This window comes from Ostrea edulis, chromosome 3 (genome assembly GCF_947568905.1).
Source record: "Ostrea edulis chromosome 3, xbOstEdul1.1, whole genome shotgun sequence".
In the NCBI taxonomy this organism is placed as follows: domain Eukaryota; kingdom Metazoa; phylum Mollusca; class Bivalvia; order Ostreida; family Ostreidae; genus Ostrea; species Ostrea edulis.
In genome coordinates, this window is record NC_079166.1 from 30,153,148 (window position 1) to 30,178,049 (window position 24,902).

The 24,902-nt window shown below is 35.9% G+C and overlaps 1 protein-coding gene and 1 pseudogene across 1 annotated transcript; one reads left to right on the forward strand and one right to left on the reverse strand.

The window, feature by feature from the left end:
* Positions 1-8,738: 8,738 nt before the first annotated feature.
* LOC130053525 (ryncolin-1-like) lies at positions 8,739-11,773 on the reverse strand. Its single transcript, XM_056160860.1, has 6 exons — positions 11,746-11,773; positions 10,261-10,392; positions 9,760-9,896; positions 9,525-9,621; positions 9,195-9,359; positions 8,739-9,030 (listed from the first exon to the last, which is right to left on the reverse strand). The coding sequence occupies exons 1-6, from the start codon at positions 11,771-11,773 to the stop codon at positions 8,783-8,785; spliced, it is 807 nt and encodes a 268-aa protein (XP_056016835.1). The 3' UTR covers positions 8,739-8,782.
* Positions 11,774-23,129: 11,356 nt separating this feature from the next.
* On the forward strand, positions 23,130-24,480 carry LOC130053526 (uncharacterized; annotated as a pseudogene).
* The last annotated feature ends 422 nt before the right edge of the window (positions 24,481-24,902 follow it).

Here is a 24,902-nt window from a genome sequence, read left to right on the forward strand (position 1 = left end):
AACGTTATACTCGTAAATATTTTGTTTAGACATATATAACAAAAGTTGTACAGTTTATTGAGATCTTTCGTGCCGTATCAAGAAATGGGCCCATGGGCCTCATGGATCGCCTGAACCATTGAGTTTCTGTTACAATGATTAACTTTTTCCTCACGAAACTCTGATAAAACATGTAGAATAAAAGTTGTTCAGTTTTGCAAGATCTATCTAATGATATCAAAAACTAGGCCTGCGGGCGTCATGGCTCGCCTGAACAGTCGAATTTGTATCACAATTAATAACATTAATAACTTTTTTCTCGAGAAACTTTTGATAAGACATGTAGAACAAAAGTTGTTCAGTTTCGCAAGCGTTACTAACGATGTTAAGAATAAGGCCTGCGGGTCTCATGGCTCACCTGAACAGTTAGGTTATTTTTGTAATCTATAACATTTTAGTCAAGAAACTTTTAATGAGACATCTACTCGAGCAAAATTGTTCAGTTTTGCAAGATGTTTCAAACAACATCATGAAAAAGGTGAACAGGCCTCATGGCTCGCCTGAAGAGTTTGATTAGTGTCACAATCAATAGCTTTTTTCTGGAGAAACTTTTGATAAAACATGTAGACCAAAAGTTGTTCAGGTTTGCAAGATCTTTCAAACGATATCAAGAAAAAGGCCCACGGGCCTTATGACTCGCCTTAACAGTCTGATAAATGTCGCAATCAATAACTTTTTTCTTAAGAAAATTTCCATAGGACATGTAGAAAAAAATTTGTTCAGTTTTGCGAGATATATCTAGAATGATATAAAAAAAAATAGGCCTCTGGGCGGCATGACTCGCCTGATCAGTCGAATCTGTATCGCAGTAAATAAGATTATTAACTTCTTTCTCGAAAAAAAGCTGACCCCTTTAATTAGTTGCCGAGAGGTAGAGAGAGTCTTTAATTTATAACATTTAAATGATCAATATTTGTAAAACATTACCAAAGCTAAATTGTTCGTCTAGACAATATATTTGTATCATTATTTATGAACGAAAATGTCAGTCAAATTCTTATCTAATCACATCTAAATTTGGACGGAAGACCCACTCGTTGCTCGCAACGAGATCGAATCTAGTTATTATTCTTTTTCCCCGGTACTTTTTTGTCCGGTAGTGTTCTCAGAAACTACAAAAGGGATCGATATGAAACTTTCCAGGATGATAGTATAGCGTTTGTAGATGTGCATGGTGATAGTCATTTGTCTGCACATGCATGCACGCGCGCACGTGCACTGCAATTTTGGTACAAAAATTGGAAAATCAGAATATTAAGGGGATTGATATGAAACCTAAATAGGATGGTAGTATATCATTTGTAGATATGAAAAATGATAGTAATTTTGTCTGCACGCGCACGCATGCGCGTGCACATGCATTACACAATTTGTACACTAACTTTGGAATCAGTCTAACTTTTTTGTTGTTCATTGAAATGGCTTGATATTCATATCATAGGTAGATATTGAGACCCTTAACTGATTTGCATGGTCAAAATTACCAATTTGCACGCGCATGCACGTGCGCTTCATTTTGATTGGATAGTACTAAAACGTTTGTAACTATTTTATTTATGAAGCGAATGAGTTGATATTCACAGCATACGTAGACACTATGTGTATCTATATATTGGTTTAACAAAAAATGCCAACGAATACGCGCATGCGCGTGTGAAGTTTTTCAAATGTTCGATTTTTAAAGGACGATAACGTTTTTGTTTTTCATGAAATTATATTGATATGGGGGATTTAGATGTGTCTTGGTACTCCTTACAAATTGCTGTGGTTAGAATTACTGCTCAGCACGTACATGCACGTGTGCTGAATTCTGATTGGACGATTTTAAAATCGCTATAACTTCCTTATATTTGGTGGAAACGTTATGAGATTCATACTGTGGGTATATGATACAAATGCCTGTTGAACGACATGAACAAAAATTCGGAATCATACACGCGTGCACGTGTATGCACGTGCAACGTTTTCTTTCATTTCTTGGTACTGAGATGAACATATTAAAAGTACTACATGTAATTAAAGGCTAAAATAAAATGATTTTTTGCTATAGATTCACAAGGATATCACATTTTATTTGAGGGAGGTTTGGGGAACATATGTAACGGTCCCCGTTACAATTAGAACTAGTTACTTTCAGGTTTGAGTGTAATTTATTCATAAATATTTTCATTTCGTAGATCTGGCTCAATCGATACATGTATATTTATACTGAAAATAGACATACCGCTACATACATCAAATTCAATGTATTCGATAATATACATGTATTAGTACATGTATTCATAAATCAGTGAAATTCGTGTTGAGGTTTTACATGATACGATACAATGTTAATATACTATGATACATAAGTGGGATTTGCAAAAGGCAAGGATATAGACATTTTTTTATTAGTAGTATCAATATATATATGGTCACGAAAGAACTTTATATAATCTATATCTGGATTCATTTATTAATTTAGGTATTAATAAAAACAAAGCTGCATAGTTCAGATTGTTTTCCCTTCTAATGAGTCTGATGAAATTGAGAGAAAGAAAACCACATCTGCATTCAATCTAGATGTAACTAAAAATGAATTAATTTCTCCTTTGACCAAAGTCATGTTTCAAAATTGTCGGGGACGAATCTCGCAGATAAAATAATTGATAGGGAAATACATACATTCGAACTCCTTTTGGATGTAATGAAATGTATATATGCACCTTTCTTTCAACACGAATTGAACTTGTGTAAATGTTATATCAGACACGTATACAAGAAGTTGGGGTGGGCAGAGGGCCTGGCGGCCGTTTCACTAAACGATCGTAGATCGTAAACGTAGACTTAAATGTGAACGTAGCACGTACGACCGTTTCACTAAAAGTTACGATTTGCGATTTACGATCAGTATTGATCGTAACCCTACGAGTGGTCTAAGGCTATCGTAAGTGCTTCTACATGCACGTAAATGAACAATATGGCCGCCATGCTGGCCCGCCTGAGATCATTTTGTGGTAGTATTTACCTGACTGAGTTTGTTTATACTTTGTAGGAAGAAAACAATCACAATGACTTGCAGTCTGCTTTTGCACAAAAATATTGTACAGTCCGAGCCCGAATTAGAGTTATCCTTCTTTGTTATGCACAACCACAAAAATGCCAGTCTCACAGGGGCTAAGCCCGTTTTGGGCCCGCACTCTGTCATACCATAAAGTTACCATATAAAATATAGTAAATTTATATTCATTGTATCACAGAGTTCGGGCCCAAAACGGGCTTAACCCCTGTAACCAGTCTCCCGAAATAAAAGTGAGGAGGGGGGTAGTCAATATATCAAATTTTGCATGTAATGATAACGAAAACAGTCGTTAGAACAGTAATAGGGGAAGGGGGTGGGGGAGATATTGCTACATGTGCCTGCATCACCGTTAGTGTACATGTATATATAACATTAGGCAGAATTCAAGTAATTTTCATCGACATGTTCAGAAATTAAGTTTCTTTGATAACAGTTGATTTTAATCCGAAACGTTGCGATTCAACGTACTCGGCTATTTTTCCGTCGGATCAATACAACTGACTAGCTGCATAGTACATGCACATTCGAATGATAAACATTACATTTTTTAGGAAATATGATTACATGATTTGGTAATGGGAGAGGGTCAAAATCTCATTAAAAAACAATTTTATTATCCATGCAAAATGAATCCGTGATTTGTACAATTTTTTCTATTTCTGTGCATCCGTGACTTGTCCGTGTTTTGTAAATGGCGTCAACATCCCAATTTTGCAAGTGGAACGTTGCTGTAGTTTTATGAAGGTCATTAGAAATTAAACATTGTCATAAAGTGCAATATCAATTATCATTTTTAATAAATGATCTACATGTAGATTATGCACCGTCACGTAAAGCCGGAAGTAGATGCTTACATGCCTAAACGGAAAAATATATAAAAATTATACAAACGCATGGGGAAAATAAATTTCAAGTCATTTAAGGGACAAATTGAGTCCATGATATCTTTGAAATTTATACAAATAAGTGAATAGATATGCCATTAGTGTTATAGCGTATTTTACAACAATGATTAGAAAACGAATAAATGTATATATTATATCCATAGTTTGAAAATTTCCTAAACTTGTGTGCAATTTTATTTTCATTTTATTATCATATTTTTTTATTAATATAATTTCATTTTCTTATTTATCTATTTTTTTTAATCCTTTGAATATAGTTTACTTATTGATGGAAACTTGACTCACTTGAGCAGATCGATGCATGGCATTTAAAATTCTAAAATGTAGTTCTTTTATGTTATTTCTTATATCATTTTTTCCCAATTTCAAGTTACATGAAAGTCAATAAAAATTATCCTATCAATTGTTTAAACATTCTAGGAGTTTTCTTTATGTAATTAGAGATAGGGCTCAAAATTTCCATTATTGTTGTTGACAACATCCATGGGTTACTGCAGACGATAAGGATAGGTTTAAAACCATGAGGGAATAATGAATGGTTATTTCTTTCCATGTTAGGATTAATTTTAAATCTACCTCCATAGAGAAAAGAGTTCTAAAAAGTCAGACGTAAATCGCAATCGTAAGTGTTACGACTACGATAGGTTTCGTGAAACGTTCGTATACGTGCGAGTCAAATGATCTTAAACGTAATCGTACGTTTGCGATCTACGATCGGTTAGTGAAACGGCCGCCTGGTCTGCTCTCCCCCACGTTTTCGACCATTTACTTTTCCGTTATTCTAACATACAATGTCAGCATTTTCTACATGCATGTCAATCACAAATTTTAAAATAGCTGGAAATTTTTAATGCTTGTAAGCTTACACTTATAAATATCAGTGATCAATTTCCTTTCCTTCTGTGAAATGATATTGTATATCGAAGTATGAAAGTCCCTCTCTCTCTCTCTCTCTCTCTCTCTCTCTCTCTCTCTCTCTCTCTCTCTCTCTCTCTCTCTCTCTCTCTCTCTCACCTGTTCTATCAATGAATATGTACATGTAAAGTGACGTAATTAATTATGTGATTCTCAAAGAGAAAACGAATTTTGAAAATTGTACTCTATTTTCGTTTATAAATTTCCTTTATATATTATTTGTGTAATCAACTGTTTATTTTGGATTGCGAATGTTATACCCGTATTTTCACCCAGATGTATTTTTCCGATCAGTATTCCCTTATATATTTATCTAAGTTTGTATGTGATTATCGATAAATTTGGAATTGTGCACGCAATATATCCAGCCTGATGCTCAGTGTATATGTACCCGCATGATCAGACTCCTGATTTCTATAAACTGCAAAACCCTTACCAGTCAAGCATTCAATTCAGGAAAAATATCTCACCTGATTGAAGACATTCTGATTAGCACGGGTGAGGTGTGTCGCAGTCTGTATAATGGAATGAAACGTGTTGTAAAGTTCTGTCGAGATGCAAATTGAGTTTATCATTGTGTTTCGTGGATTTATCAGGATAAAGCGAATCTAACATTTTCGGTAAGTGCACATCTCCGGTACCTGTTCAATAGATGTCCGCATTTGATTTTTTTGGCGAGTATGCTATGTGCATTGCATATTATGCATATGCAACTGTATTTTACAAGAATTGGTGTGGGTGATATACATGTTATGGTCTTTGCTCATTCCATTCTATTAGTATGTAACTGGCAAATGTTTTCTCCGCATTTATGTCATAAGAAGCTGCAAATACTTTCACGTACTTGTAAGTATGCAAGAAAAGCTTTTTTTCGCATTTTTATCTAAATCATCTAAAATTTCAGAATGTATGATCACTAGTATTCAATACATATTTTGTAATTTTGAACAAAACATGATGTTTTAAAACGTGATTTTATATATTTCTCATTCCCTATATATTTCTATCGGAGATGTGCACTGGTAGAGTCCACCTAGAAAAATCACTCGGGTGTGACAATCACCTTTGTGGTAGATACGGGTAGAGTAAGTTAGGCTACATGAGAGAAATATGGCGGATAAGATGACAAATGTGTACATATTTATTAATTCATGTCAGCTTTAAGATATACAAAACACAAGCACTTAAACTACACTAAATCTACAAATGTATTGACACTGCAAATTACACGTACATTGATTTTGGTTTGCTAATCGATATTTTCTAGAGACCAAATTAGGACACGTCCTATTTCGTCCAATGGACTGTCCCACAATATAAGAAGTAGTAATGATAAACTCGATTAATCAAGCAAGGACAAGTTAACTAATAATGATAATCAGTGAAAAAAGTCTGCCGTTTGTCGTGGTAGTTTGCTTTTACGGCTTTGCTCACATTGAGATGCCACTAGTTGTAGGATTTTGACTTATGCTTAGCGCTTACGTCCGTAGCAGTGAGGGTTCTTTAACATGCCAACGGCTGCCGCAATACGGGACCTCCGTTTTTAAGGTATATCTGAAATACCTGTGATTCTCACTTCGAAATGCCGTGCGTTTGGCAAAGGACCAACCACTAACTATGTTTACATCCTCAGTTTGACATGACCTTGGTCATTTTTGCACACACACACATACACACACACACACACACACACACACACACACACACACACACACACACACACACGCACGCACGCACGCACGTACGCACGCACGCGCACAGGCGTGTCTTACAGGTCCACGGGTAGATCGAGCTCCTCAGGATAGCAGGATAATAGGAAATCACGAGAAGGAATACACTGTTTAACGTTAAAATAAAATCAACTTTTTGGGCAAATACGTTATTTCAAACAAAATCAATGCATTATATCCATGCATGCAGTGCATGTTGGCCTATGAAAATCAAAGTTCAACTGCCAACAAGAGACCCATGGGCCACATTGCTCACCTGAGCAGTAGTTCCTAGCAATAAACAAGCTAGAGTAAAACTATCATTATGCAAGCAGCTTGGTTCAGAAAAAAAAAAAAACTTTTCAAAGGTAAAGATTACAAATTGATTAATTATCAAACTTAATCATTAAACTTGACTATAAATTCATCAATTATCATATGCCTTTGTAGATGGATATGACCCTTCATATTAACAAATTTCATTTGAGGATGCTTTGTGCCAAGTTTGGTTTCCTATATATTTGCATGTAAAACTTTGATCCCCTATTGAGGCCCCTACCCAACCCCAGGGGTCATGATGTCTACAAACTTTAATCTCCACTTTGTCAGGAAGCTTTCATGGACATTTCAGCTCTTCTGTCCCAGTGGTTCGTGAGAAGATTTTTGAATGACCCCACCTTATCTATGTATTTTTGTGATTATCTCCCCTTCATTTCAACAAACTTTAACCCCCTTTACCTAAGGATGATTTGTTCCAGCTTTGATTGAAATTTGTCTAGTGGTTCTGGGGAAGATGTTCTTACATATCAGCATGTAAAAGTTTCACCCCTCATGTGACCCCAACTTACCCTTGGGGGCTATGATATGAACAAATTTTAATCTACTTTATATCAGGAAGCTTTCAGGTGAAAAGTGAAGATAACGAACAGTGATCTATCTCATAACTCCTATAAGCAATACAAAATAGAGAGTTAAGCAAACACGGACCCATGGACACACCAGAGGTTGGATCAGGTGCCTAGGAGGAGTAAGCATCCCCTGTTGACCGGTCACACCCGCCGTGAGCCCTATATATTGACCAGGTAAACGGAGTTATCCGTAGTCAAAATCAGTGTGCCAAGAACGGCCTAACAATCGGTATGAAACACGTCAGACTGCATTTGACCCAATGATAAGTTGTATTGGCAAACTAGATCGTTATAACGACCATAGAATTTGCGAAATGCTGAATTTAAACGAGACTGTTGGAACCCCTGCACCAACAACCTGTTTGTCAGTAGCCTCCCTAGATTTAAAAACTGACCATAAGCAGAACAAGCTCTTGCGTATCGAATCAGTTGAGAGATAAATAAACACCATATGCAGGTGATAATGGAATATTGCTACATAAATATGGGAAGTTGACGATGTAGAAGTTAAATCTCCACTATTCTTGTCCATTAGTTCTTGAGAAGATTTGTAAGGATTTTCTTTTTATCTATTCGCATGTATAACTTTAATCCCCTATTGTGGCCCAACATACCTCCGCGGGTCATGATTTTTGCAAAAACTATGTCAGGAGGCTTACATGTAAATTTCAGCTTTTCTGGCCCAGTGGTTCTTGAATAGAAGATTTTTCAATTACCCAACCCTATCGATTATTGCCTTTTTTGACTATCTCCCCTTTGAAGGGAGATGGCCCTTCATGTGAACAAACGTTAATCCCTCTCACCCAATGGTGCTTTGTGTCAAGTTCGGTTGGAATTGGCTTAGTAATTCTGGAGAAGATGAAAATATGAAATGTATACGCCGACAGACAACGGGCGAATTTTGATCAGAAAAGCTCACTTGAACCTTCAGCTCAGATGAGCTAAAAAGTTGAGGTAAAGTATTTTCGATGTGACGTTTGAAACAACAATTAATCAAACAAGTGAAGTGACTACAACCTTAAAAAGAGACACAATGTCTTCAAAATGTAACATAAAACTGCATCCCCTCAGCCAAATAAAAACACAAGAATTGCCACACAGGCGATGGCTTTTCGGGGATGGAAAACTTGTTGCAATCCTAATCAAACAAATTTTAATTGATCAATCGCATCATTAGTGAATGACTCAGTTTTTGTCGATCTCATTTTATTTGAATTCTGATCAACAATGTTGCAATAATTTCATTCATTTCGAAGGTCGAATCATCATGGATGTTCTTCTCAATGCTTCGAGCTTATTTCCCAAGTGATACCAACTAAGGTACTTGTCACTGACCACGGCGGATTTAGCATACTGTCCATTGAGGTTGGAATGAAAACAAGTGTTATACCACCACGCTCCTTTGTGATACCTGGCACAACTTCCTCGATTTTTGTCGTTGTCTTGATCTTTCGTTGAAAACTTCATTCCCTTGTGGTACAAAAGACTGTCACCTAAGAAAATAATTTCATGATAAGAAATTAAAGGAATTATGTAACTGGTACTCGTAGAAATTTTTCGTTATCAATTTTCAGAACTACAGTCGTTAACATGATCCATCTGGTATTTTAAGGTATACATCTAGATATGTGTTAAGCATCGAAAGCTATATCCTAACCTGCCGTGCCGCTGTATCCTGACACACTCAGTCTGTATTGGCTGCTTTCATCACCCACAGAGAATCTGGAGTATTTAGCGTACGCCTTCTGACCGTTAAATTTCTGAAGGTCCACACGGAGGATTTGGTTACCTGACTTTGTCAGCAAGTATAGGGCGTCGTTTCCTTTCAGGAAAGAAGATATGGTTTTTAAACTCCATCAGTTGAAGTCTCGGAATAAAGGTAAATCTTTATACAGTGTATCTATACATGTATGATCTATACGTACATGTATATGAAATACATCAAAATTAAGATTCAAGGGGCAAAGAGATAGATTTGTTATGATACCTATCCAGTAATTTTTGTTGGGGTCGCCAAATCCAATCTTGTATTGACTCCTTGTGTTATAAAAATTGGTAGTTCCATCTCGCCTTTTCTGTACGACCTATGGGAATAAATTCTAGTAATCAATAGATAATTAAACATATACAGACAGATAGATAAATAAATTAGATAAATAGATGGATATTCATAATGACACAACTGTAAAGGAAATTCTTCATAAAGAACAAATATAAGGTACCGTCCATCCGCCTCCGTCCGTCGTCATGTCACAATAGACCAGCTTCTTGTTCTTCAGATCAGGGTAAATTGTGTAGACCGCATCCTTTCCTTTATTGCTTGGATTGTTTTTGAGAATCTCTGAGCAGTCTCTGTATACTGAAATAAATTAATCAGACAGATTCATACATAATTACGTATGTACATACACATCATTCCTACATACAAAGCACCTATAAAACATTCATAACGCTATCAATCTAACATTTATATTTTTCAGCGCCCGTGGGGATCCGTATAGAATAGGTCCTCAGCGCTCTGTCGTAAGAGGCGACTTAACGGTCCTTCGGGTGAGACTGCAAAAACTGAGACCCCAAAGTATAGCAAGTGTGAGACTCCCTCTTCAAACGTCGTAAGCTCCGAGCATGGAAATCAATTTTGCAGCCCTTCACAGGCAATGGTAACATGACATGAATTTAGAAATTCTCCAGTGGGACGTTGAACAAATATACAACCAACCAACCTTTCAGTTTCCCATGCAATCTAAATTTGGATATGACGTCAACATCAAGTGACACCGGACCGTGAGGTCGGATGACTGTATTTAGATGTTTCCAGTTCCAGTGTGTGCCTTTCAATAGTTTCGTAAACTTCCCTGAAATTGTAATGATTAGAGTAAGGCGTGACAGTTATGAAGCCGTGACAGTTACTAAAGCGTGACAGTTATCAAACATTAAAATATGTAGCATCAATCCACGATCTGTCAAAAAACAAAACATTTTCATTATGTGACTTCATTGTTTCAAACGACTTTGACATTGTTGCTCTGACGGAAACATGGCTTGGAACTTTAGTAGATAAAGCATGCATGAATGATCTTGTTCCAACTGGCTACACGATTAAGCATATCCCTCGGTCTGGTGGTAACCGTGATGGGGGAGTTGGAATCATCTGCAAGTTAGGCATCGATGTACGCGTAACTGCAACCAGTAGAGACAACCATTGTTCTACCTTTGAGTTGCTAGATTGCAATGTAATTATAAATAGTTACTCATTACGTATAGCTGTTTTGTATAGACCACCACCTACACGAAAAAATGAATTAACCACTAGTGCATTCCTGGATCAAGAATGGCCGAAGTTTTAGCAGATTGCACTACAACAGATAGGAGCATCATAATAACGGGATATTTGAACCTGAATCTTGACATTCCACATTATGACCCCTGGGTCGAGGCCTCCGCTGGTGGACTGTTAGTTCCCGAGGGTCTCTACATTCCAGTAGCTAAGTACTTCGTTACTAGCTTGAAAATACGGATGTATATTTAATTGCTGTGGTAAAATTTAGAAATTCATTTCAAAATTAAGGATTATCTCCCTCATACATAGCTCTTATCCTTACACGTATTTGATTCCAGTTTTTTACACTCTGTTTCCCCCTAAAATAGCTCTCACAAGTTTATTGTTATTTCGGATTTCAAACATTTCGGTTGAGCATCACTGAAGAGACATTGTTTGTCGAAATGCGCATCTGGTACATCAAAATTGGTACCGTATAAGTTTTACATTCCAACACATAGAGACACGATGAGGTTCAAGAGTATTCTGCAGTCTTGCGGCATGCACAACATGTGAATGAACCAACGCATGTCCGTGGCCATACACTGGATGTGATCATTACTAGAGATACTGACAAGATTGTTTCCACAGTAGAAGTGATCGATCCTGGTTTATCAGACGGTTCTGGTAATGTGTTTCGTGATCATTTCGCAGTAATTTTCAACGCTTGTGCCTTCAAGAATGCTCCTTTGAGGAAAACAGTTACTTACAGAAAACTCAGATCCATCAATGTGGAGTCTTTCAAGGGCATTGAAGTGTGAAAACTTCTGAAGGACTCTCTAAAATCTGTGGACATTGAAGAGCTAGTTGCTACATACAACAGTGAATTATCATTGCGTGTTGAAAAGCATGCTCCACAACGTACAAAAACAATTATAATTAGACCCACCTGCCCCTGGTACACTGAAGAACTCCATGAGGCAAATCATCTGAGGCGTAAATTGGAACGCAAATGGCACAGGACAAGACCCACAATCGATCATGACATTTATAGAAATCAGTGTTGTAATGTGAACAAATTGCTCAGACAGGCTAGACTAAATTACTACACAGAAAAACTATCACCAAGTCAGCAAGACCTAAAGATTCTATTGAAAGTGACAAAGCATTTGTAGGAAGGTCCCAGTGAGATTGTACTACCATCTGGCAAATAATCATGTAAGTTTGCCCAAGACTTCAGTGACTTAAATTAAAATAGAGTGTATAAGAGATAATATAAATTCAAAGTCTCAGCCTGAAATATGTACGAACAATCTCGATGTAGACACAACCATGACTCTCCTGGAGGAGTTCACTTCTGTTACAGAGGAGGAGGTAAAGAAAATAATTAAGCGTTCACCTAATAAATCGTGTGAGCTGGACCCAATACCAACATGGCTTTTAAAATCTTGTTCGCAAGAACTGCTACCAATTCTGACAAACATTATAAACTTATCGCTTAAAACTGCCAGTGTACCAGCAGCATTCAAAAACACATATGCGACCTCTTTTGGAAATGCAAATCTTCAACCAAATACTCTTAAGAACTATAGACCTGTGTCTAATTTGCCTTTTTTTTTCAAAGGTTCTGGAAAAGGTAGTGAACTGCCGTATTGAAGACCATTTAACATTGAATATCCTTCATGAAGAACACCAGTCAGCATATGGACAGTTCCATTCCACGGAATCTGCACTACTGAAGGTACAGACTGATATACTACAATCCTTAGACCAAAATGATGTCACTATACTTGTCTTCCCGCTGCATTTGACACTATCGAACACACTACCCTGTTGCACCGACTTAAACATCTGTTCGGAATAACAGGCAAATCACTAGGCTGGATATTATCTTACCTCAGTGACCGTCACCAAACGGTCTGCATAGATGGTGCCAAGTCAAGACCAGTGGAAATGAATTTCAATTTGCCGCAAGGATCAGTGCTGGGTCCCAAATTCTATACAATGTACACAAATCCAATTGGTTCCATCTGTAGATATCATGGACTTGATCACCATTTTTACGCTGATGACTATCATCTTTATTTGCCTTTTAAGCCTACGGGTATAGCTACAGAGACAGAGACATTACATCGTATTGAGCGTTGTCGATACGACATCGTGTTTTGGATGCATGGTAATATGTTGAAACTCAACACGGATAAGACCGAGGTAATTGTGTTTGCATCTGGTCGTAATGCAAATCTCATTAGAAACATTTCAGTGACAGTAGGTGACTCACAAATTAATCCTTGAACTTGCGTTCGAAATCGTGGTGTCATGTTTGACTCTAAGATGGATATGGAGCAACAAGTGAACTCTGTCAGTAGATCTTGTTTTTCACAGTTGCGGCAAATAGGCCACATCAGAAAATATTTAACAACAAAAGCAACTATATCTCTTGTGAACTCCCGAGTTACAACAAGTTTTGATTACTGTAACGCTCTCCTGGTTGGTGTTCCAAAGACAGTACTGAGCAAGCTCCAACATATTCAGAACACTGCCGCACGTTTCATATCCAGGACCTCTCGTTACAACCATATCACTCCAATACCAAGAGAACTACACTGGTTGCTTGTACAGTATAGGACACAATATAAGATACTTAACTATACTTACAAAGCCTTACATGATGAGTGCCCAATTTATATCAAACGATTACTAGAGGTACATGTATATAGGCCTACCTGAAATCTTAGGTCTATAAAACAATCGGTCACTGTAGTTGTTCCAAAAAGTCGAACCGTTACGCACGGGGATCGGTGTTTCAGAACAATAGCTCCAAAACTGTGGAATGCCCTTCCAAAACATGTAAGGGACTGTAGCACACTGTGTGTGTTCATGAAGTCACTGAAAACACATTTTTTGCTATCAAGTTTTCCAGGACTAGTTTCTATCAATTCAGTCATTCGTGTTTGCTGTTTCAGTGCATTAAGTTTATCTTGTCTGTTTTGACTGTGTGTCTTAGTTTTCGAGTACCATTTTGTGATGTTTTATCAAAAAAAAAAAAAAAAAAAAATTCTATGTTTTAATGTATTATAACTGAGACATTATATGCTGTGTGTGCGTGTGTGTATTTCATTATTATAATTTTAATACGCCCTGAAACTGATGTTTATTCTTATCTAACATATTTATGGTATCTTGTGTTTTCATGTTTTATATGTACAATCAGAATAGGTACAGCTACGGACTATTTACACGTGATAATGCCTTTTATATCATTGCTTTTTAATGTTTTATTTATTTTCTATGTATTTTGTGTATAACATTCTGTTGTAAGATATATATGCATTGTAAAGCACCTTTGAGCGTACATATTATATGAAAAGGGTGATATATAAATATGGTATTATTATTATTATTAACTCGGGAGAATATAATGGAAAACTCTTCCATATGTTTAATTTTATGGATTGGGGGAATTATGATTTAAACAGGGTGTGCAAGGTTACACTTACAGTTATGATACGCTTTCACTTTTGAAAAGTGAAGACATTGAAGACGGACTTTGAAAAGATATTCTGTGGATATTACGGAGTTAACAGAAAACTTAGGTGGATGAACATGAAGAACAGGGCGGCAGTCGACAGGTGTAGGTAAATCATTGATAGACAGGACAGAGGACGCAGCTCAGATGAATCTCCGGAAAGAACTGAACATTGCAGAGAATGTGGAACTGCACGAAGGTAAGGGACAGTTTGGATTTGGATCTGTAATTGTTGACAAACATGAGCTCACTGAACGCTTCTTTTGACTCGATAAATTCCTTTAATATATTTTTAACGACGTCTAACTTCGATGTCCCGACATCAACTTGAAAACCGACATCAATCACCTTATGACTGCTGTGGCACGGAGGTAGTGCGGTGTGTAGGTCTTAATGCACTTTGACGACTTATCGGCCATACATCCTGTGAATGACCTTTTTGCTAAAGCCTAATGTCATCGTCTAGCAGTAGGTACAATTCCGCCTCACCGATGACCAGGGTGAAGTTGTAGCAGACGAAAGTTTAGGCAAACATGTACATTAAGTTAAGACATTGTTTACAGAAATGCTTTTATCAATTATTGATGAAAGTCCACTGCTTGGAATACAAATAAAACCATAAATACATGTTGTGATGTTGATTTCATCTATTGATAGACTTCTGTAGTAAGTGAGAGCGATTGCTAGGTGTGTAAAAGTGGTACCTGTTACCTACTTTTAACAAATGTTCATACGCACAGCACTCTGTTGACCCCGTAGTGGATTTATGCAGGGATAAATACGTATTGCTCGTAATAGTGTTATGTAGGAGAATACAGAAGAAAATGTAAATATTTTAATATATGAGGCCCTAGACTTTTATAGGTAACGATGCTTTGTTTTTCAAAACGACCGGGTTCGAATCCCTTACGAACACATTTTTTTTTTTTCATATTACGTTTTCCATTTAGATTTTTTTCTTTAATTGAAACACACTTCTCAGTTTTTATAAATGTTTCTTGTCAAATCTCTCTTTATTACAATGTGCCGAGTCTGAAATAAGCTTCCGACCTGGACACTGTTTATTTTGTGAATAGGGCTCGCAAGAAACACGCCGAATACAGCATGCAATACCTGTGTTTTAATAGTCATGGTTGTATGTTTTTCTGAGTGAAAGCGTTGACAAAGGCATGGTGCCTTTTGCGAAAAACGTTGTGAACTTTGCAAAGCTTTGGAGGAAAAACATTAAGGTCAAACAAGGTAAATAACCGTTAAACAGTTGAAGTGGGTAAGATGATATGTATTCCAGTAGCAAATTGTTATAATGGTGAATCAATGTTTTCAGATGCATGTACGTTGAATTATGTTGAATTTTATTTATGCGTATTAAACTTCTCATATTTTGTTTTGTGGTCAGAGTTATGTACACTTGCCAACTGCTGGTTGTAGAAAATAATACATACGAGTATAAGAGCTTTTAGACTGTAGTAGTATAGAATATTAAATAATTGATACACTCGTAACATGTAACTGTAAACATTGTATCTGATACGCAGAAGAAGAAAAAGACAATTTAATTTTCACGATTTCAAAAATTGTTTTGACTATATGTATAATATATTGGCACATAAAATGTATTAGGTTTGCCCTTAGTACTGGGGAAGCCTACAGGTATTGAAATGACAAATACGTAATAAGAGTATAAATGTGGATGAAGGTCAGTTCTACGTCACGAGTTTTGGCACGGAGCTCCGATTAGGGAAAATTCTTGCTTCGGTGCAACACTCTCTTTGAATTTACTTCAAAATTTTCAGCTGGATAGCATTCAGTAATAGATGTGTAATATGTTTGCATCAATGGAATCAGTATTGAACTAGTAAATACTTAGTTATAGTATCTTGCCCAGTTGTGTTAAAAATCTCAGGATCGAACTTCATTAAAGATCTCTTTAAATGTAATGGTATTTTCAATTCTGAATTGTTGTAAGCATTGATTAAATTGTTGATGGCAATAATCATTCTGCTGAATTATTGAGCTCTGTAAGTGAATTATTGCTCTCTGCAATTGAATTGTATCGCGCATCAACTGAATTATTGATCTCTCTAGTTGAATGAATAGAGGCCTTTAATTACACGAAATATCTTACATGTACGTGTACGTATAATGTACACACACATGTGCATGTACACATTCTGAACGTGGGCAAAAATATTAAAGTTGTGCTTAATACCGGAACTGCTCGTATTATATCTCAAAGCAACGGGAATGGGAGACTTGGGGGTACATACTAGATAAATTAACTACAATGAAATAAGTTATACAAAAGTACTAAAAACTGCTTCCAAATACCTATGAATAATTTCAAAAGTGTGGAGAATTCTTGTAAATAAGAGTTTTACAATGAAACCTGAAGTATTGAATTCTTTGAACAGCTTTATTCATATATTTAAATGTCCCTTAACCTTTTTCATCAATTTCATTATTACAAATCTGCTAGACTTCCTGGATGAGCGGCAATTAGCGAATTTCTCTTCTTACAGTCCACTATACAGCACATTTCTTCAGCTAATGCCATCTACGCGGAGGAAACTTTTAATTTCACTGCACTGAGCGATTAGCACATTTACTAGCGATGGTAGATGAGCAGATCATATGATCTAATTTTAATTAGATTGGATAATCATCAAACAAACAAAAATTATTCGTGTAGCAGAGGAAATAGATGATAATTTCATATTTAATCTAATGACCTAATTCGAACAAACTATTCTTAATATGGTCAGTCTACTGCATACCAACGGCTGATATAAACAAAATTTACACTTTCATGAAAGGTGAAGATAATGAACAGTGATCAATCTCATAAGTCCTATATAAGCAATACAAAATAGAGAGTTGGGCAAACAAGGACTCTTGGATATACCAGAGGTGGAATCAGGTGCCTAGGAGGAGTAAGCAGTCCCTGTCGACCGGTCAGATCCGCCCTGAGTCCGATTTCTTGATCAGATATACGGAGTTATCCGTAGTTAAAATCAGTGTGCCAAGCCGTCAATAGGATACTGAACGTACCTTTATCAACGAAGAGCTGATATCTCGGATATTGCGTATTAAAATCTGACTTCTTTGATCCGCGCCGTGTAATCTGCGTAAGAATATACGGGGCGGATCTAAGAAGTCTGATTTTAATTAGAACATTGGCATTCATACTACCCATAGTTCTCTGCGTCTCCGCACTGCGTGTACACGAACTTTGGCAGAGTTTTGAAAAATATCTTGCTATGAGAGAGGTGATATGAAAAGAGACGGCTGCACTGCTTACAGAGTATAAGAACACTTGTACGTGTATGATGGTTTGAGTTAGGTATCTCTTGAGCTCAAGAAGGATAACTAGCTCAAAATATCATACAAGTCTTCTTATTCTCTGCAATCAATACGGGGATACGGGTTAGAATAAGTCCTAAATACCATTATTCTGTTTCTAATTATAAGGTATGACAAGTGTTTTAAATGCTGACAAATAAGGTATGATGGCCAATACTGATTATTTGCAATTTCCTTTCAGATATGGGACCCAATTATTCAGAGAACTGCAAATTTTATGAAACTGTTTTTGACAGAAGATTTGTTTCTTTTCCATCTGTGTTGCCACCAGCCATTATGCTGGCATGACTAGGGGGAGGATTGTCATATGTTTCCCAAGGAAGTTAGCAGCCTGTCACTGAAGAGGAACTGTACCATGGAGTGATAATGCTTTTCCAAAATGATAACATCAGTCTTATATATCGATAATTTATACCAACAGAATACAAAGCTAAAGGATAATTTCTAAAGCTCACCTAATAGTACCTGCCCTAAAAATTCAAATATGACTTACTGTATTAACTACATAAGAACTGATATTACATTTTTACTTGCAACAACCAGGTACTATTAAAATATATGCTAACTCTTAAACATACATGGTAATATACCCCAAGAAGGGAATTGTACGTGAAATGTCACAAACATTATATATTATAGACAAAATTTGCACATGTTGGAAAAAGGTTTCATAATTATTCACATAGGTAAGACCTACCTATTGTTACGAAATATGAAAAATCGTTTTAAGGCAGCTCAATACACTAAAGCTTAGCTTATACTCTGTATGACGCCACGTCACAAGATGGCGATTTAATTTTTTTTTGAAATTATTTGTATCGATCGATTCATTTGTCTATCATTGTAGCTCAGTGGTTAAAACATTGGACTGGTGAACCGCAGATCTCGAGTTCAGATACCACAGAGTCTTTTGTTCATGTATGTTGAATTTTTGTTTTTGAAAATCATGTTTTTATTCAAATTTGTATATTTTTTTTGTCTTTTTGGTATATATAGATATTATATAACATCATATCTTTTATAATTAAATCAATTCGTACTGATTTGAGAATTTATTTCTGGGTGTAGTGAGCCACCTTAATTGATAAACACCTTTTTAATAAAAAAAAAATGATACATCTGTGAAGATAACTTTTATGCATACATAAGTATTTCTCTTGTTTCCTATGCAGGGGTTCTTGCTGATGGCCTTAAAGCTTATCAATTATGTGGCAGTCCTCTCCATTTAAAGGACTGTGTAGGAGAGAAAAAGTTTGGACTAGCACATATCCTGTTAGTGAAATGTTGCTATTCAGAATGTGGCCTGGTGAATGATGTACCGACTGGGAGTAGGCACAATACAAGTACATGTGCGAACGCTTGGGATGTCAACACCAAATTGGCTGCTGGTATAAAATGGCTTTTATTTTTTTTTATCATATATCTAAACCAGATTTATTTTCTTTTAAGACCCACAGGTAAACCAAGATATACTAAATTTTATAGGTATGATAAATGGAGGATTTGGTGAGACACATGTTAATGGTCTGTTAGTTGCTTTGAATATACCAACAATAACACAGAAGAGTTTGAAGTCCAGGGAGCGTAAAATCGCACCTCATCTCAATGATATGGTTGACCAGAGCTATTGTAAACATCTTGATGAGGAAATTAGATTGTAAGTGCAATGTATTAACACTGTATAATTATTTGTGTCCAATTAGGCGAAATAAAAAAATATGTGTGGTTCCGGTTACCCGAACGTCCCTAGTTTTTTAGCCCCAATCCTAAACCTTTTTTTGATTGTTTCCAAAATCAGTTACCGTATTTTGCCGAATATAATGCACACCTTTTTCAAGATTTTCTTTTATGAGAAGGGGTGCAAAATATATACCACTATACATTAACGTTTTTAACCCATTTTCCTTCAGGTGAAGCTTGACTGAGTGTTCATTTATAGCCAATATATAGATACCGCTAAAATGGTATGCTGTAAACACTTACTACAAGCCATCTAACATTAGACTGAAAGTGACTTAGAACTAAAGAGTGCTACTTAAACAATAGTGCAAATTTCACGTTATTTGAATAAACTGACCGATCACCTTATTTTTGAAAAAGTTGGATAGATTTAAAAACTTGGAAGGGATTAAAACAGTACTCTGATTGAAATATCATTTCCTACTTTCACATGTTCAAAAACATGATTTTGGCAAATGCACCGATTTCCCCCCTTGTATTTATTTTTCAATTTGAAATATATATATAGATAAGAATTGTCAAAACTATGGTGATCCCTACCAATTTTGATAGATATATATCACACCATATATATAAATGGCACATGCAAAGAAGTAAAAGTAGAAGAAAATTGTTTCCATCTAAAATCTATCATTAAAAAAAATTAAAAAAAATTAAATAAAATCCCTACCTAACTACCCTATTTTTCAAAGGAGTATAACCGGAACCATCGCATATTATTTTATTTGGCCTTAGGACAAGTTATATATATATATATATATATATATATATATATATATATATATATATATATATATATATATTAATAACCGGTCGACAGGGGATGCTTACTCCTCCTAGGCACTTAATCCCACCTCTGGTGTGTCCAGGGGTCCATGTTTGCCCAACTATCTATTTTGTATTGCTTATGGGAGTTGTGAGATTGATCGCTGTTCGTTATCTTCACCTTGCATTTAACCATCGAGCTTGTATCACTGCTGGTGGACAGTCTGTCCCCGAGGATACTTGTCGCTCGATATATGTTCCTTCATGAATATATACAATAACGAAACAATACTGGCTGACACGTCGCCCAGTATAAAAAGGTGTCACTCTGTGGAGTCTATAAGGGACACAGGCTCCTACAGATCGGTTGGTGTCCCTCAGATTATCCTTTGAGATATCAAAGATTTGTCTTATGTACAATCGTCAGATTGTCAGCTTTGGTACAGAAACCAAAATTCTTATACCCAAATTAAAGACTGTTATGTTCCTTTAAGATATATTTTTAATAATTCCTTTTCAGACCCCATGTGTTCAACCTCAAAATGTTCTGCTAAAAATTGCAAAACTTGTGATATACTGATCACAAGAAATTCATTTAGTAGTAATCTAACAGGACGTAGTTTCTGTACCAAAACGTTTGATAATCTGACTTGTAAATCTTCTAACGTTGTCTACGCCATTGAGTGTAACCTCTGTGGCTTAATTTATGTAGGAGAAACCAAGGGTTCACTTAATAAAAGAATATCGGGGCACAGATTTCAAATTAATAATGGTGGTAACCAACTTCTTTACAAGCATTTTAATGCACCGGACCACTCCATCTTGTCCATGAGAGTAAGGATTTTAGAAAAAAAATTACCATCACACAAACAATCCAACATTAAGCACCCCTTTTCGTAGACAACGAGAAGATCACTGGATCAGGACCCTAGGCACTGCATTTCCATATGGATGCAATGATAATGTATATGATGTGGGAAATTTGACTAGTCCACAAGGAAATAACGTGAATGTGATGGGACTCTTTCCCGATACCCAAAGATGGAAACGCAGTCATGGACATCGTTCATATAAAAGACCAAGTATAAATGATGTCACGTTTGATTCACTTTTGCCTTACGTCAACAGACAATTAGGTCCACATCATATTCGTACAAAACTTTACTCTATTCCATTGAGAGTTTTACACACGTTATTTGAAGAAGCTATGGCTAGTCTATACTTGGATTTTTCAACACCTGAATATAGACTGAACTCTATGATTGTGGATGTTGCCAAGCAGTGAGCTTTTCTGATCACCTATTGTCCGTCGTTTGTCCGCCTGTCTGTCCTTCTGTAAACTTTTTACAATTTTGACTTCTTCTCCAGAACCACTGGGCCAATTTCAACCAAACTTGGGTGAAGGGCTTTCAAGTTTGTTCAAATGATGGGCCATATCCCTTCAAAGGAGAGATAATCACTAAAATGCAAAAATAGGCTGGGGTCATTTAAAAATCTTCTTTTTAAGAACCATTTTGCCAGAAGAGCTAAAATTTACACGGAAGCTTCCTGACAAAGTGCAGTTTGAAGTTTGTTAAAACCATGACCCTCGGAAGAACCACTGGGCCAGGAAAGTACAAATTTACATGAAAGATTCCTGACATAGCACAGATTCAAGTATGTTAAAATCAGGGGTAGGATGGGATCACAATAGGGGATCAAAGTTTTACATACAAATGTATAAAGACATTATTTTAAAAATATTTTTTTCAAGAACCACTTGGCCAGGAAAATATAAATTTACCTAAAAGTTTCCTGACATAGTGCAAATTCAAGTTTCCTAAAATCATGCTCCTCGGAGGTAGGTTGGGGCCACAATAGGGATTAAAGGTTTACGTGAAATATGTATGAGAAAATCTTTTAATATGGGTCAAGGCAACTCAGGTGAGCAATGCGGCCCATTGGGGCTCTTTTTGGGTGGTGGGGGTGGTGAGGGTACTCAACTCTGGCAGTATAAGAAATACAATAATCTGTATTTGTTTTGTCAGGTGAACATAACAGTTGTGGCTCATTGTGTAATAGTGATCAGAAGGACTACAAATCAAAGAACCTTCCTTACGGCAAGCCACTCTCCAGCCAACCTCTTCGTTTAGTATTAGAGTCCTTATTCAACAAATATGTTCAAAAAGCAGATGAATTAAGTGCTTTGGGATCGACTTAGAACCACGAGAGCTTCAATCAAATGGTTTCTAGAAAAGCACCAAAACGGCTGTAAGTACCTTTTTATCTTGAAAGGAATACTATGACTATCAATAGAAGAGACACAGTACATAATTCAGTAAACGAATCCATTGAAATGATGGCAGGTATTATGGAAGCTCTGAGAGTTTGAAAACAAGAGTCTCGGCTACTGTTTGTCAAAAGAATGAGGGCTACGGCTATATCACAGAGGTAGATTGCATTGTTTGTGAACAGTTGAGTTGGTTATTTGGTTGGTTGGTTTTATTTTATTCTAGTTTGGATTGTGATATTTTTTGTTTCAGGTTTGATGTTTGCCATTTTAGAATTTCTTTTGTTCCCTTTTGTTGATATAAAATGTACATTTATTACAATGCCCATAATGCAATGATGACTTATGACATCTTGCATTGTCCATCTTACATAATAAAATCTGAATGTTCTTTCAGCTTAACAAACGATGCCACATGTCCCCTGGAAGATTCACTGTTAAATATTCAACAAAATTGGCAAGAAAATTGAAGAGGCAGAGATTAGCCCAAGCCCAAAAAAGTGTGAAACGCCGTCGTCTAGAACTGAAGAAAATGAGAGTCTCAAAAGATGCCACTCAGTCTGTTTTAGAAGGTAAATAATTTGGATTTAAATGACAAAGGAATTTTCAAACTCTGAATCTTTAAACTCTGTATTGATAATATTTAGTAGAGGAACTAGTTAACAGTTGCATGTATACACAAATATATTGTTCAAAGATTGGGCTGGAGGAATCTGTTGATTTACAGGACATCAACATTGAGCCTACTAAAGTGTCTTTTCATTGCAGTCCATCAATATTTTTTGACCTTGAAATAACTGGACTAGGTTTGTGTAAAATCTTTCAAATTTATTGTTAAGTATAAGATTTAAATTTAGAGACATTTGAAAGAGTTTTAAGAAATTTACCATTTTCTCATATCAGCCAGAACATCAGAAATTATCCAGATAGCTTGTGTTTGTGAAGAAGATACTTTCAATGTGTACATGAAACCGACTTGCAGCATGAGTATTCCAGCATCAGATGTGACAGGTCAGTTTTGAACATAAAATGTCAGTTTTGAACATAAAATGAACTAGTCATGTTAATTCACTGGTCTGTTTCTTTCTTCTACAGAACATTTGGTATATGCATAAAAATAAAGTTATTCTGATTTTTTATCATCAGGACTTACATATGTTGGAGGTGTCCTCAAGCATTAAGGCCAAAGTGCAGAATCAACAACAACAGCTGACGGACTTCACAATTTTATTAAATTCCTGTCACACTTTCCAAATGCAATTCTGATAGGACACATCATTCAAAATTTGACATTCTAGTTCTATTGCACCAGTTAAATAGACATAGCCTTTTAAAGGATTTTGAGGAAGCAGTTCAAGGTTGTATTGACACACTGAAGCTTGCGAGAAAGGTCATCCCAAAAACTGAAGTTGGAAACTATAAGCAAGATAATGTTGTTCAGAAACTTTTAGGAGAGACCTATGATGTCCATAATGCCATTGGGGGTGTACTATCACTCCAGAAATTGTTTACCTTGAAGTTAAAATCACAGTGTAAGAATGAGGACATATTTGACTTGTCTTATTATAAATGTAAATAATCTTTGGACCCTCTTGTTACAGATAAAGTTATTTCGACTATAACACAAAAGAAACTTGTGCGACTTACTTTATCATTGCCTAAACTGAAGGTTATTTACTTACGAGATCCTAACAATGGTATTCATAATGTGTTTAGTGAGAACTTGCAAGATTGTAAGAAACCGAGAGTGTCAAAGTCAAAATCTGTCGTTGAAAAAGTTGTACAGTATTTGTCAAATCTATAAGACTGTTATTTTTTAAATGTTGTGCTTACAAAATTTAGATCGTGTGTTTTTATATATATGCATACTGTATATATGTATCAATTTCTCAAAGGCTGTTCATGTGATGTAAAAATGAGCCATATACATGTAATACACATACATTGTTTATGTTGAATGAAGCAAAGTTCATGCAACGTATTATCAAAATTAGATTTCATTTGAGATGTTTATTTTTGATTAAATATAAAGATGTTATCTTTGGTCAGAGAATTATGCATTAAAGTGTCGTTACGTTAAATCTTTGCAATGATTCTTGTTGTCAATTTTAAGGGTGTACCTTTACATTATTGGCTCTGGGATAATAATAAATGTGAAAACATGTGATTTTTTTTATTATTGTTTTCTGTTAAGTAGATGTTTATTCTTAATTAAGTATAAGAATTTTATGCTTTGGTCAGAGAAATATGCATTAAAGTGCCGTTATGTTCAATTTTTGCAATGATTATCGTTGTCGATTTCATTGGGGGTACCTTTACATTATTGGCTCTGGGATAAGAATAGATGTGAAGACATGTGATTCTTTTATTGTTTTCTGTTAAGCAGATGTTTATTCATAACTAAGTATAAGAATTGTATGCTTTGGTCAGAAAAAAAAATGCA